Consider the following 12,660-nt stretch of genomic DNA (forward strand, 5'->3'; position numbering starts at 1 on the left):
CGCTGAGCTTATGTGAGTGCGTGTGTAAAAGCAGCAGGATATATATTTGACTACGATGACCTGGATGACTGAGAACCTGTCATGTCTGAGTGTGGGCAGGCAGGAAGGGAGGACCCAAAATGCAGGACTCACTGAGGCGGAAGTAATTCAAAACACACAGCTTTATTGCTGGTAAGAAGCAGAACAGAAAAACACTAACTAAACTGGAAGAACGGAATAAGTAGGCAGGAAGGCTGGCTGGCAAACGGAGCACACAGAGGAAGCGAGGGTGAACAGACGTTAACGATGCGACACCGAGTAGGGGAAGACACAGACACTAAATACAAGAGGTGAACGGAGCAAAGAGGAAACAGCTGGGAGACACGGCTGACGTTGATTACACTGACGAGACAGGGAGAGCACAAAGCTGAACGCACTGACAAAGGACACAGACCTACAAAATAGAACAGGAAGCACACGCCAGACAGAGACAGACTCGTAAACAGGCATAATGACATCATGGACAAACAGAGGGACATATGGGCAGAGAAGACTAAGCACAGGCAACCTAAACCAAACATAAGGGCAAGATAACAAACCTAAACCAGAAATAATCATCATCGTCATCAACAGCATCATCAGATAACTAAAGAATCAGAATATAATTGTAATCAAAACAGTATCACCAGAGAATAACTAATCCATGATGCAAAATTAAACCAAAACATAAGAAACTCAAAATGCTGGGTCGACCCGACCCAGGACCGTGACAGAACCTTCACAGACAGATATATATTTTAGTTCTGCTGAGCCAAATAAGACAGGTCAGGGTGAAGAAGTGACAGCCAAAGAAAAGCTTACCACAAAACGGAGAAGTTATGACAAATCAGACTATAAGGCAAAAAGAGAGTGCAGCTTTATGGTTTCATGGACAAAAGAATTTCTGTGGCTGCAATATGACGAGCTAAATAACCAGGGCTGCACATAAGTGGTCCGCAGGTGCGCATTCGCTGTCAAAATAAAAAACACGCACAAGGGTTAGGGTTAAATTTAAAAACTGTACTTTTGAGTTAAAATATATATTTATAATTTTAATAAATGACAAATTAAGAAGGCATGAACATTTTTTTTGTATCGAAAAAATATCGAACCGTGACACCAAAGTATCGAACCGAACCGTGAATTTTGTGTATCGTTGCACCCCTAATATATATATATATGTGTATATGTGTATATATATATATGTGTATATGTGTATATATATATATGTGTATATGTGTATATATATATATGTGTATATGTGTATATATATATATGTGTATATATGTATATATATATGTGTATATGTGTATATATATAAAGAAATGCCAGTAATGCCGTGCCTGTGAGGAAAAGCTTAATATTTTAGAACTGAACTAAACAAAAAGACGTATCAGTTTGTCGTACTTACAGATCTCTTTCTCAGGTTTTTGTTCATTTTATTTAATTTCCTGCGATTTTTTTTTTAGATTCTTATTGACAGCAGATTGAGACATCTAAAATATTATCTGATGAACCTGATAAATCATTTGCTTGTTTATGATAACCGGCCAATTTCTTGCACAGCTTTTTTTTTTTTTTATTATTGGTCTTGGTGAGGCTCTGTGGCTCTTTTATACATTTTGAACCAATTTGAAATCAGTTCTAGCAGTGCACCCAGCTGAGTGGGATTAGTGTATAAGTAGAACGAAATACCTTGTTGCAGGAACATTTTGTATTGCTTTGTTTTGCAAGACAATACTACCATTTTTAACACATCCGGTGGCTCTAAAGACATTCCCCGGCCAGTTTGATTTACCAGAATCACAGCTACCAAAGACATGATGCATGGTGCTTTTTTATCAAGAATGAAAAAAGTGAATGGAAGTTAATTAAGTTGTGGTTAAAAAGAACAAACTCTCAGAGGGGAAGCAAATTAGAGAGCTCATTAGTCACATTACTAAAGCTGAGTAAAAACTGATAAAATGTAAAACCCTCCTAAACACCAACAAACTGAATAAGTACACATTTGCAGCCTTTGTTCAGTATTCTTCTTAAGTTAGCAGATCTTGGTATCTAACTCACGATACCAGCATGTTTGGTTGATTGATTAAACTAAACATATTGACTATTGATGTTTGCCCTTCGGTTCAAGTGTATTGTTGCCCCCAGCTATTCCCCAAGCAGTATCGAAGTTGAAGTTATGGATTTTGAAACGTGTTGGCTGCAGCGGTAGGGCGAAATTTTTACTTTCAGGGTGAAAGTTCTTCAATCCGATTTCACCTTTTTCACTGGTACCTACATAACTCAACTCAATTTTTAGAGGTTTCCATTAGGTGATAATACCTGGTACCAAGTGCTTATTTAATTTTTTTAGGACCTTCTGTGCCAATCTGAAAATGGGACATTTACAGACTGCATGCCACAGATTGGTCGGTCCATGGCATCGCTCAATGAGTCATGAGAACGTCTCCTTCACAGAAATCAAATGAGGCAAATGGCTGCAAACAAACAACACCGGTTCAATGATCACCATACCATCACCTTGATGTCATCCATTGTTGTGGCATGTGTCGCATCCAAATGACATCATGCGACTTTCGGCCATGTTGCTATAATGACCCTAAGCACACTGAGGTGGTCCTCAATTGTAATGGAAAATGATCAAAGCCATCAATAGAGTAGAGCTGAGTAGGTACAAGTGAAAGAGTGGCACTTCATCAACCATTTGCCAACCTTTAGGGGAATTCACATTTTACTCTTGTGACTGGTGGTTGGCAGATTGTCACCGACCAGTCTCTAAGCTTGCTCAACTGGGGCCTAATTCAGCACCACTGCTAATGGAGCTACAAACTAGGGACTCATTCCTTGTTTGAGTTTGAGTTGAGAGTTGTGCAATAGAACATGTAGAAGTTTCCACTCCTGTGTCCAACACATTTGTCGTGAGCTACCTACTGCATTTTATTATTCTCTGATTCCGCCACACTTTCCCCCTCGTTTGTTTGGTTTGCCTTCCTGATTGTTTTGCTTGCCAGTTTTGGCAGTGTACAGGTGTTGGAATGAAAATTTTAACATTGTGCCAAACCTTAGATACCACTGTTACCATGGGCAACTATCACGATATTGTGACATGATGTTTTTTCCCCACTTCTGCTACAGAAGTAATGATTCACCTCTGTGGCAGGATATAATTTGTCATGTTGCATTATGCAGTAAGCCTACCCTCACCGATATCTGTGGACAAAATACCTGCCACTGAACATTATGACCTTCATGGAAGATAATGTATTGCTAAGTGGATGTTTTATCAGAGTATACTTTTTTCCCTTGTTTTTAGCACAACTTCACCAATTTCCCAAAGCGCATGAAGGACAAAAGTGCTACATTAGAGTTACTGAAATGATCCGTCTGTCCTAAAAAGGAGATTTTCTTTACAGATTATAAAACATACTCAATCTCCTCAATTACAGCTACAACGTCTTGTAAGCATGTGAATGTATAGAGTGGTTATGAGACTGAAATGTCCTACAGGAGAACAATCCTGTGTGTTCTCCAACTGCATCCACATTTTATAAAAATATGAAAAAAACAGCACTTACTGTTACCTAATAACGTCCATGAAAGAAAGTGATGGGATAATTAAACTAGATTCACATCAAATGCTAAATGTGATTGATGAGTTTTGCAGAGAAGTGCTCGAGCTTGAGCCTCTTACCTCCAAACAAGCCAAAGAAAATACATTCCTAATGAGAACGAAGCCTCGAGTGGATTGGAGCTCTTCTGATATGACTTTGACATAAACACAGCCTCGCACAATAACCATTAAAAGTTAAGAGTAAATAGCTTCGGCCCTCTTTATTGTCTCGCCTGGTTTGCTCGGGATTTTAATTGCAATTAGCGCAGACAGTGATTTATCGACGCGTAGTTGGGTTTCAGCGCCATGTCATGTTGGGCTAATTGGTTTGGTTAAAAAGGCGTGACAGGGAGCATGCTGGAGGTGCTGGGGCTCTCAGAAAGACAATCAGCTTCACACATCGCAAATTGGAGTTTCTCTAAACGGTATTTCCTGCACATTTTCTGTAATCTGTGCATCTCATTTTTCACCCTTTTAGATGTCATTTTTTCCTCTTCCTTCAGCCCTCTTCTCTTATTTCTTTACTTAGATTTCCCATTCTGTCTGTCTCCCTTAGCACTGTCAAAGACATATCACATGGGATTTGTCACTGTTATAATAATAACAACACTCAGTTGCTCTTAAGTTTTTTATGAGTTGCCTTGCTTTATCTCCTCTCTTATCAAGTGAGGATCTGCCACGACAGCCAGTTTAAAAGAGAAGTAATCATTCACTGATCACACTACATTACTCTCGTAGCAAATGGAGGCAGAAGGGCGAGCAGGGAATGTGTGTATTCCTCTTCCAGTCACATAAAATGTCAACATTTCACTGCAAGTGTTAGTGGAGACTGAACAGTGGTATTGCATCTCCTTACATATCCCTCCTGTTTCTGTTCAGCCAGTCACTGCTCCAGCAAAGAAGAGTAATCAAGGTTAAGGTGGGACCGCAGTTTTATACAGTGAGCCGATTTTGGTTGGTGAAGAGGACTATATACATAAGGTGTGGTCCTGTTAACAAGGGTGTGAGTGTTTTGCGTGTCATCTGGTAGGATACCTTGGCTTGCTTAGGCAGATGAGGTAACATCTGGAGGGCCCCACAGAAATCAATACAAGCCAGGACATTTGTGGGCTGTCAACGGGTAGAAGGGATACTGATTATCCCTTAATGCTAGACCACGTTTTAGAATCAGAATCAGAATGGGTTTTATTGCCAAATGTTGAGCAGGTTTACAACATTAGGAAATTGCTGCGGTGCTTAGTGCAAATATACTGTCATATAACGCTTAAATAGACATGAAAATAAAAATAAGAATAAGAATTAAAAGTGCTAAGTAGATAGATATATACATGAGTGCAGGTGGTGAACAGTGCCAAACATGGAATGATGCAGTGAACACAGCATAGGGTCATGTGTTAGTGGTGGGAACAGTCATACGGTTATTGTTCATGTGTTCAACAGCAGACGGGAAGAAACTGTTCTTGTGGCGAGAGGTTCTGGTGCGAATGGACCGGAGCCTCCTGCCTGAGGGGAGCAGGTCAAACAGACTGTGTCCAGGGTGAGAAGGGTCAGCTGAGATCCGAGCGGCACGCACCAGTGTCCTGGAGGTGTACAGCTCCTGCAGAGATGGGAATCTGCAGCCAATCACCTTCTCAGCAGAGCGCACAACACGCTGCAGTCTCTGTTTGTCCCTGATAGTGGCTCCAGCGTACCACACGGTGATGGAGGAGGTGAGGATGGACTCGATGATTGCAGTGTAGAATTGCATCATCGTCCGTGTTGGCAGGTTGAATTTCTTCAGCTGCCTCAGGAAGTACATCCTCTGCCTAGTTTGATGATTGTCTGTATCTGTGATATTAGTAGCAAGTACTTGGTAACCAGCTACAGAGGATATGTACAGGTTTCGGCATGAAAATATCTTTCAAGTCAGTTCCTTTCGCACTTCTTCTTGTGGTACCCAATCTTGGATCACATTAAAAATGTGAATAATATGCATCACAAAACCAACCACAGTAACCTTGAACATAAAAAAAACATGTTAAGAGTTCAGTTCCAGTTTAACGGGGATCATGGAAATGCCTTCAAATAGTTTGTTTTGCTTAGGCTGTGTGTATCAAGAATACACTTAATATAAAATCATATAAAAGAGAATAAAGAAACAGATTGGAGAAGCTACAAACTAAATGAATAAAGAAATACATTTCAAAGTCCTAAAACACCACTCTCTGATGTGACTTTTAGAAAAGCTGCAGTCTTGTTACAGTTTATACAAATTTCTTCAATTCCTCATTGTGCTTATAACCAGGTGACAGAGAACCAGCGTAGCCTGTCTTTATCATGACTTTACCAAAGCTCGACTGTCACACTGAGCACATCTCAGGAGATGGGTGAAGATGAATAGCGGCGAGGTGAAAGCAGAGTGGCGTTGAGTAGAGCAGGAAAAGAGCAGAGTGGAACAGAAAGGCAGGAGCTAAGCCAACGACAGCGAACAACACATCCCAGATATAAAAGATGAGAGTGGGCCATAGATAGCTCAGCAAAGCTGCGGTTGTGAGCAGAAAACCTCATTTGTTAAAATGGGGTTCAGCCAGCAAGATGTCAAGAGACAGGATACCACATTATACAAAAAGTTACACAATGCCAGTTAAGCCACTTAGCACACGGCATGAGTGAAGCAGTGTTTATTCTCTGAGAATAACTCACCGAGGTTTACTGGCCAGACTTACACACTTAGACAATCATTTGAACTTTGAATTGATCTTTTATCATTTGTGTATAGTGAGGGTATATGTGCTGGCATGGGTTAGGTTCATGGCATTTAACAGAATTTCCACACAGTATGATGAAAAGGTTCCAAAGTTAAATTTATCTTTCACCGATTAAATATAACACAGTAAAACATATCTGGAAAAACAAAACATTGAAGCTGACTAAAAATGTCCTGCAGCTCATTTAATATTTACTCTTGGTTCCCAACAATCACATGGCTATACTTAAATTATTATTATTATTATTTTTTAATGTAACCGTAGACCTCCAAATCACGTAAGTGATCACACGTACCGGTAAGTCCTACCACAGTTCAACAGAAGTATTAACAGTTTTCATACCGTAATAATAGTAGTTATCAATTTTTTGAAAGAATAACTGTAAATACATAAATAAATAAAAGTGTTACACAATCAAAAATAACAATCACATTTATATAAATTTACTGGGTTTGCTTTAGAGGACGGACAATTACCACACCTCTACTTTCATAAATGAATCTACTTTACAGATTAGAAGAAAGCAGAAATCTGATAGAAAAGTGTTACATTAAAGCTAATTCATTTTGCCTAAATTAAGTTTTTAAAATCCTTAATGCTGTAAGTAAAAAAAACAAACAAACAAAAAAAAACCTCACATGGGCATTTATAAAACATAACGTAGCTAATGCTAAATCAAGCCAGAGCTCAGAGCTAGCGACCAACCAGCCTCGGTATCAGCAAACAAAACTATTATGAGGAAAATCATTTATTTATTTAGAGTGTAAAAAGAAAAAAAAAGGTAGACATATAAACATACTGGTAAATGATCTAACTTATTGCAATTTGGGGGAAAGTAAAGTTTAATAATATATTTTAATATGAAAATAACATTTTAAATTTAGGAAAAAGTTTATTTTTGTTTGTATATGCTGTCAGTTACAGGCAGGGGAAAAAAGGAAACTGGCCTACAAAATTGTAATCAGTGCATCTCTGTAAGTAGCTTTTAGAGTGAACAGCAACATATAGGTTTGGTATATTACTTTAGTTGTTTAATCTGAAAAGAAAATTAAATTTAAAAAAAAGCTTCATGAAGTTTGGTTGATCAGAAATACTTTCTCCGTCTGGAACCTGAAAGGTCCTTTTCCTCTCTGAAAACGTCAAAACTCAAACCGTTTACAGCACTGAGTTTGAGAAACAGTTAATTAAATGCATTTTTTACTATTGATTATTTGAACTTAGTTAAGCCTTTAAAGCATGTTTTCAAGCAAAACTGACTAAATGTTTCCTATTTGTGGATTTTCACTTCTGAAAATACTAAAAAGGCAAAATAATTAATTGACTAATCAATAATTAAGCTCACTGTGGCAGCTTTAGTACAGCTAAACATTTTCAAATGAAGCCCAGATATTATTGTTATATGTGAACTAAATCATAGTACCAGTATTTAGTAAAATACCAGCCATGTTTTTCACACTGCTGGGTGACACATCTGAGGCGGCACATTCCCTGTAGATGTTAGACTCGACTCTGAAAACAGCATCAGGGTACTGAAGTTGAGCAGAAAGGAAAAGTCAGCCTTTTTCATTCTCTTCGTTGTCTCGCTTATATGTCCTCCTCCTCTCTTTTTGTGTCTTATGGAGGTTTGACAGAAGTTTCTCTCATCCCTGCTGGCAGCAGTTGCCATGGTTGTATCAGTGCCTCTGAATTACATGCAATGATATTTCCATGGACACAGATCAGGAGGACACTGGGCTTTGAGATGTAGGAGGGAGGCAGCTTACCAATGTCAGCAGATCTCTGTGTTGGACTGAAGGAGACTGAGTGAACGGGATGTTAAACAGAGAGGAGTAGGAAACAGAAAAGGAGGGAGAGTGCTAACCAGGGACAGTTTTATGTTTTAGTACAAATTTAGCTTTTCAGTTCACCTAAGTTTAGTTTATGCAACAGCCACCTGAAGGTATGGTGGGGTCTCCACAATAATATAGAGAAACCCAATGAGCTGCACTTGGCAAAAGTGGAAAGGTAGAGCTCCCTTTTAACAGGTAGAAACCTTCAGCAGATCAGAGCTCAGGGAGCAGCAGCCATTTCTATGGTGCATTTAGCAGAATATCATCACAGCTGAGCACATGGTGGGGATGGATATTTCCAACTAAGATTACAAGCTTATATGTATATATATCACACACACACACACACACACACACACACACACACACACACACACACACACACACACACACACACACACACACACACACACACACACACACACTTAAATGATACTGGCTCCTTAAATTTTACTGGCATCAGCCCTAAAAACCGTGATGAAAAAATGATAGGAAAAAATTAGGAAAAAATTAAATAATTGGAAATAAAAACAGCAGAAGAACACTTCTAGTTAAAAATAATCCACACATGTCTGAAATGTAGCTCATAAAGGATTTATTTATGCAATTTGGTACATTCTAACATCAGAGATACCATTGCCTCATGGTGGCCTTGCTGGTGAATAACTGATTAAATATAAATTGCTATAATTCCTTAGCAGTTAAAACATTTTTTTAAATCTCATAAATTAAAGCTGATTACTTAATACCAGATCAGTTGTGGTGGCACAGAGACTCAAAGGTAGAAGACACATAAAACAAAGTTCTTCAATGGCATGGCGACATAGCTTTATTTTAAAGGGTCAGTAGACCTGTGTAGTTAGGTGAAGAGTACTTTAAAAAAAATATAAATGATGTAATTAATAGCTAGTTTGAGTTTCAGCTCACAGCTTGGTGATTCAATTCTGGCAGCTGTTTCTTGATCTTATCACTGAGCAATGGTTCCCTCTGATTTAGCAGAATATTTTTAGCAAATGATCATTGATCTGTTTAAGATGCCAGCAGCGATGTGGTTCGATTTCTCGTCTACCAAATCCCGGTCTTATTTTCTCACAGTTTCCCAGTGAAGGGGAAAATCTTTGTCTCAACATAAAGGTACTCTCAAACAGCCGTCACATAAAGCTGACATTCCCATTCCTTTCTTTTAATCCATCTCCGTCACTGTCATTGTAACCTCGGTAATGCTCCTTTTCATAACTCATCTTTATTCACCCTGTTTGACAGCAGGGACTCAGCCTGAAGATAAAAAGCCCTCCTGCATTTTCTCCTTCTTGACCTCCTTTTGCTTCTTGAACGACAAATCACTGACAACTGCAGATGGTGCTAATGGTCACACCTGAAGGCAGAGTGTCCATAATACAATATGCAGAGGGCAGAATAACAAAGTGCGAAGCTGCATCTGACTGCAGCTCTTCTGTCAGATCTCCCACTGACTGTCCATCTGTGTGTGGCAGACTGACCACAGTCTGTGTACTTGAGGCCAGTATCACCTGATTCATTTTCAATATCATACTTTTGTGGTCAACTGATGATTATTGATGATATGTATATAATTTTTTAAATTTTTTTAGAAGTTGCTGAAAACTTCCTGGATCCCAGGGTTGCTTGATTTATCTGTCAATGATTTCAAATGATTTACAAAATTAAGATTTACTATTTCATAACTACACAGAAAAAATATTGTAAAGAAAAGGTCCAACTACAAGCACCACAGTGGCCATAATGCAAGACAGACCCCACTCTTAAGAGCTGTTCTCAAATGCTTTTTACTTCTTAATTAGACATAGGTGTAAAAAACAAAGCAAAATACAAATAATTTATATCCTTAGTTTTTCTACAAGGCTGCATGGCAACTGCTTTCAAAAAGGTCTGTTTTTATTGTAATACCTATACTGATTTCTTAAATCTTGTCTCCAGTGACGGAGCCCAGTGCCCATAAAATGATACTTATGCACAAAAAACTAAACTAAAACTAAACATTTTCAAAGAATAAAAACTAAACTAAAAGAAGCAAACGTACTTACTGCAACTTACTGAAATTGAAATTTCAAAATAAAGAAATAAAAATAGAAATAAATAAGAAAATACAAAACCTTAATCATTATTTAACAGATGGAAAATATGGGTAATTGCTAATAATTAAACAGCTAATGTTAAGGGTGTACAACATTTATGATTGTTTAATACTGAAATACTTTTGTTGTTGAAATAGAGCTTTAATGACCTCAGAAATATTTTTATTTTTATTTTATGAAGCCCTGGGTTTCAGGCTTTAAGATGTTTTGCCAAGCTTGTTGTGCTGCTGTTCATGTGTTCAGCTGCTAGTGGTGGGAGGGGCTTGAAGCATGCCTGTCTGCAGGGGTGCTCTGTTTTTGTAGCTGTAACATGTTAGTTAGCAACAAGTTGCTGCCAGGTTAACTGCTTCCTTTTCCTCCTTTTACTGTTTATGCTAAGTTGGCTGATTGTATCCTGGTTGCAATGCTTTTAAATGGACATTTACAGGTAAAAAACAGTTGCGTACACAGGAGCCTGCCAGTTGTGCTACTTTTGCATGAAACCTTTTTTTGCTAGCAACCAAGCATATTTTAATCTGTCATCCAGTTCATTTTTTTAGCCAGTATGTAAACTTAAAAGGGTAAAAAGACAAAAAATATAAAGTGTTCTGTTATACCACACTCCCCTCAGCATTCATCCTGTCCCTAATATCTTCTCTGAATAATAATGTGTATAATAAATCAGACAGAACTCTCTCCAAGACCTCTCTCTAGCAGGTGTCTAACCTTGAATTTTCCTTTAAGTGGAATAAAGTTAAAACAAAAACTCCAGAGGGTATAAAGAAGTCTAGTTTAACTTTATTTTTTGATGGTTTTAGCACTTTTTTTTCATTGATTAATTGATGTGTCCTAGTTCTGCTAAGTGTTGCGTTATCTCAGATGAGCTGTTCCTTTTAGGTTATCCCCACATTCTTTACTTCACAAAGGAAGGATGAAAATGTTGTGGGATTTAAGAATATTTAGATTTCAGTTAGAATAAAGAAAGACTTCCATTTTGTAGTGTAAAAATTTCTACAAGCGACCTGTTTTTCCAGCAAAATGACATCCTCCTAGAACATTGTGGAAATAACCACATGCAAAAATGAGGAGCTGTAAGAGTGGTGCTTCACATCTGACATGTGGCCTTGTTGTTCTGGATGCTGTTTTTTGACTCAGGTGCTCCTCGCGCGCTGTGCTACACTCAAACAACAAGTTTCATCTTGACGGTTTTCTCATTTGTTCATCTGTCTGCTGAGTGTGTGGCACCGCTGCTGTGCGCTTATTAATAATACATCCTCAGTGTCTTTGTAGTGACAAGAGCCCTCAGACCGGTAATGTTGCGAAAGCAGACTAGCTCTGCTGTAACGCTCAAACTGATCAAGAGTTTACACAAAGCTTTTGCCTTCCAGAGAAAAACATCGTAGACATTGTGGACATGAAGGCCACTCTGTTGGTTTGTACAAGCTCTGCAGAGGCAGGAGCTGTGTTTGTGTGAAAAAAATACTAAAGTGAATGTGTCTGTGAGTTTTAGCTTTAACAGATAGTTTGGGGATTACACTGCTGCGGTCATAACGCCAAAACGTTTTGTTTCTGTGCATCGTTTTCTCACAGGGGATTCGTTCACGCATTTCCGGTTTGCAGAAGAAAAAGAATGGGAGATGGACCAGCTTGATATCAGTCAGGTAAAATTATATCACCACCGCTCCTTTTTAAAATTGATTTATGGAGTTTTAAGTCTTTAAAATACACAGCAGTTACAGTTATAAAGAATATTCCGATTAAGATATCAGATTCATACTGTTGTTGTAGTACAGTGTTCATGTGCTTAATGTTGGACAAAAGTTCATCCATTTATTATGAAGACTTTGAATCTGATAGTGCTCTCACTCACCTAAACTCTGTAGATACAAACATTTGTTTGCAGTCTGTGTTCTCATTTGTTCTCCAGATGGCAGGGATTGTTTTGGACCTCCCAGCTCTTACCCAGATTCTTCAAGAAGTGCCTTTGCATCAGAAACTCGACCTGGAGCCCGAGTTGATTCAGGCAAGTGTTAGCTGATGCCCAGCACACTGTGGTTGGGTGTTGTTCGGGAGGTAAACTTTAACCACAAATATGTTTATATGGAGGAATTAGGTTTTCTGTTTTCTGTGAACAAAAGATTTTATTTGCAAATCATTGCATTCATGTATTACATTTTACACAGCATCCCAACTTTTTGGGATTTAGGGTTGCAAGATATGGCATGGAGGCATGTCAGGTTAAATTAAGTATATATAAAAATAAAACAATAGACTGACCTTTTTGTATTTATTGATACATGTCTGGTTATTTTCACCCAGTAGATTAATACACTGTGTTGATTACCTTCTGAGAAAAAAGA

General features: G+C 38.3%; 1 protein-coding gene across 1 annotated transcript in view; it reads left to right on the forward strand.

Moving 5' to 3' along the window:
- The window catches only part of aven (apoptosis, caspase activation inhibitor), a 43,303-nt gene that overhangs the window by 28,199 nt on the left and 2,444 nt on the right, over window positions 1-12,660 (forward strand). The window contains exons 3-4 of the mRNA XM_026143508.1: window positions 11,891-11,961; window positions 12,228-12,323. Coding sequence (XP_025999293.1) covers window positions 11,891-11,961; window positions 12,228-12,323 — 167 coding nt within the window. The remainder of the gene's footprint in view (window positions 1-11,890; window positions 11,962-12,227; window positions 12,324-12,660) is intronic.

This window comes from Astatotilapia calliptera, chromosome 15 (genome assembly GCF_900246225.1).
Source record: "Astatotilapia calliptera chromosome 15, fAstCal1.2, whole genome shotgun sequence".
Classification (NCBI taxonomy): Eukaryota; Metazoa; Chordata; class Actinopteri; order Cichliformes; family Cichlidae; genus Astatotilapia; species Astatotilapia calliptera.